The following is a 547-nucleotide window of genomic DNA, read 5'->3' as shown; positions in this document are numbered from 1 at the left end:
GGCCCGCGCCTGCAGCGGTGCCCCTCCCCGCCGGAAGGCTTTGCTCGGCGCACTCTCTGACCGTACCACTCGCAGAGAGGACAGGGGACCTCCGTACTTGACGGGCTCCACGGAGAAGGACTTCAAGGACCTGGAGAAGCCTCCGGGTCTTTCTCAAACGAATTCTTTCCATCAATAACTCTCATAGCGACTTTGGCAGGGCATTCATTCCTTCGTCCTTCCTCCTGGCTTGGGCAAACCTCCTCCCCATCTCCCTTCGCTGCATAAAAGAGCCCCAGATGGCGGGCTGGTAGGAAGGGGTAGTGGCAAAGCGTACTCGAGCGTCGAGCCCGGGCGGTTGGTCACCTGCTGGGACACTCCTTTCTCGACCATGAGCAACATCTACATTCAGGAGCCCCCCACCAACGGCAAGGTGAGGCCTGCCGGGGCAGGGGCTGCTGTGGGCGAGGGGTAGGTGTGGTCAGGCCGGGACGGGAGCTGCACTGCAGCGTAGGTGAGGGGGCTGCGGGCGGGGGGCTGCTGCTGTGGCGGGGGGGGGGGGGGGGGG

The 547-nt window shown here is 64.5% G+C and overlaps 1 protein-coding gene across 1 annotated transcript in view; it reads left to right on the top strand.

The window, feature by feature from the left end:
- Positions 1-287: 287 nt before the first annotated feature.
- CWC27 (CWC27 spliceosome-associated protein homolog (S. cerevisiae)) overlaps positions 288-547 on the top strand; it is a gene marked incomplete at its 3' end in the record, with an annotated part of 15,550 nt that continues 15,290 nt past the window's right edge. The window contains exon 1 of the mRNA XM_010020357.1: positions 288-412. Within this exon, the coding sequence (XP_010018659.1) occupies positions 371-412 (42 nt within the window). The remainder of the gene's footprint in view (positions 413-547) is intronic.

Source organism: Nestor notabilis, unplaced genomic scaffold, assembly GCF_000696875.1.
Source record: "Nestor notabilis isolate BGI_N333 unplaced genomic scaffold, ASM69687v1 scaffold6148, whole genome shotgun sequence".
Lineage (NCBI taxonomy): Eukaryota > Metazoa > Chordata > Aves > Psittaciformes > Psittacidae > Nestor > Nestor notabilis.
The sequence above is the reverse complement of the archived record's forward strand: the minus strand, read 5'-3'. Positions and strand labels throughout refer to the sequence as shown.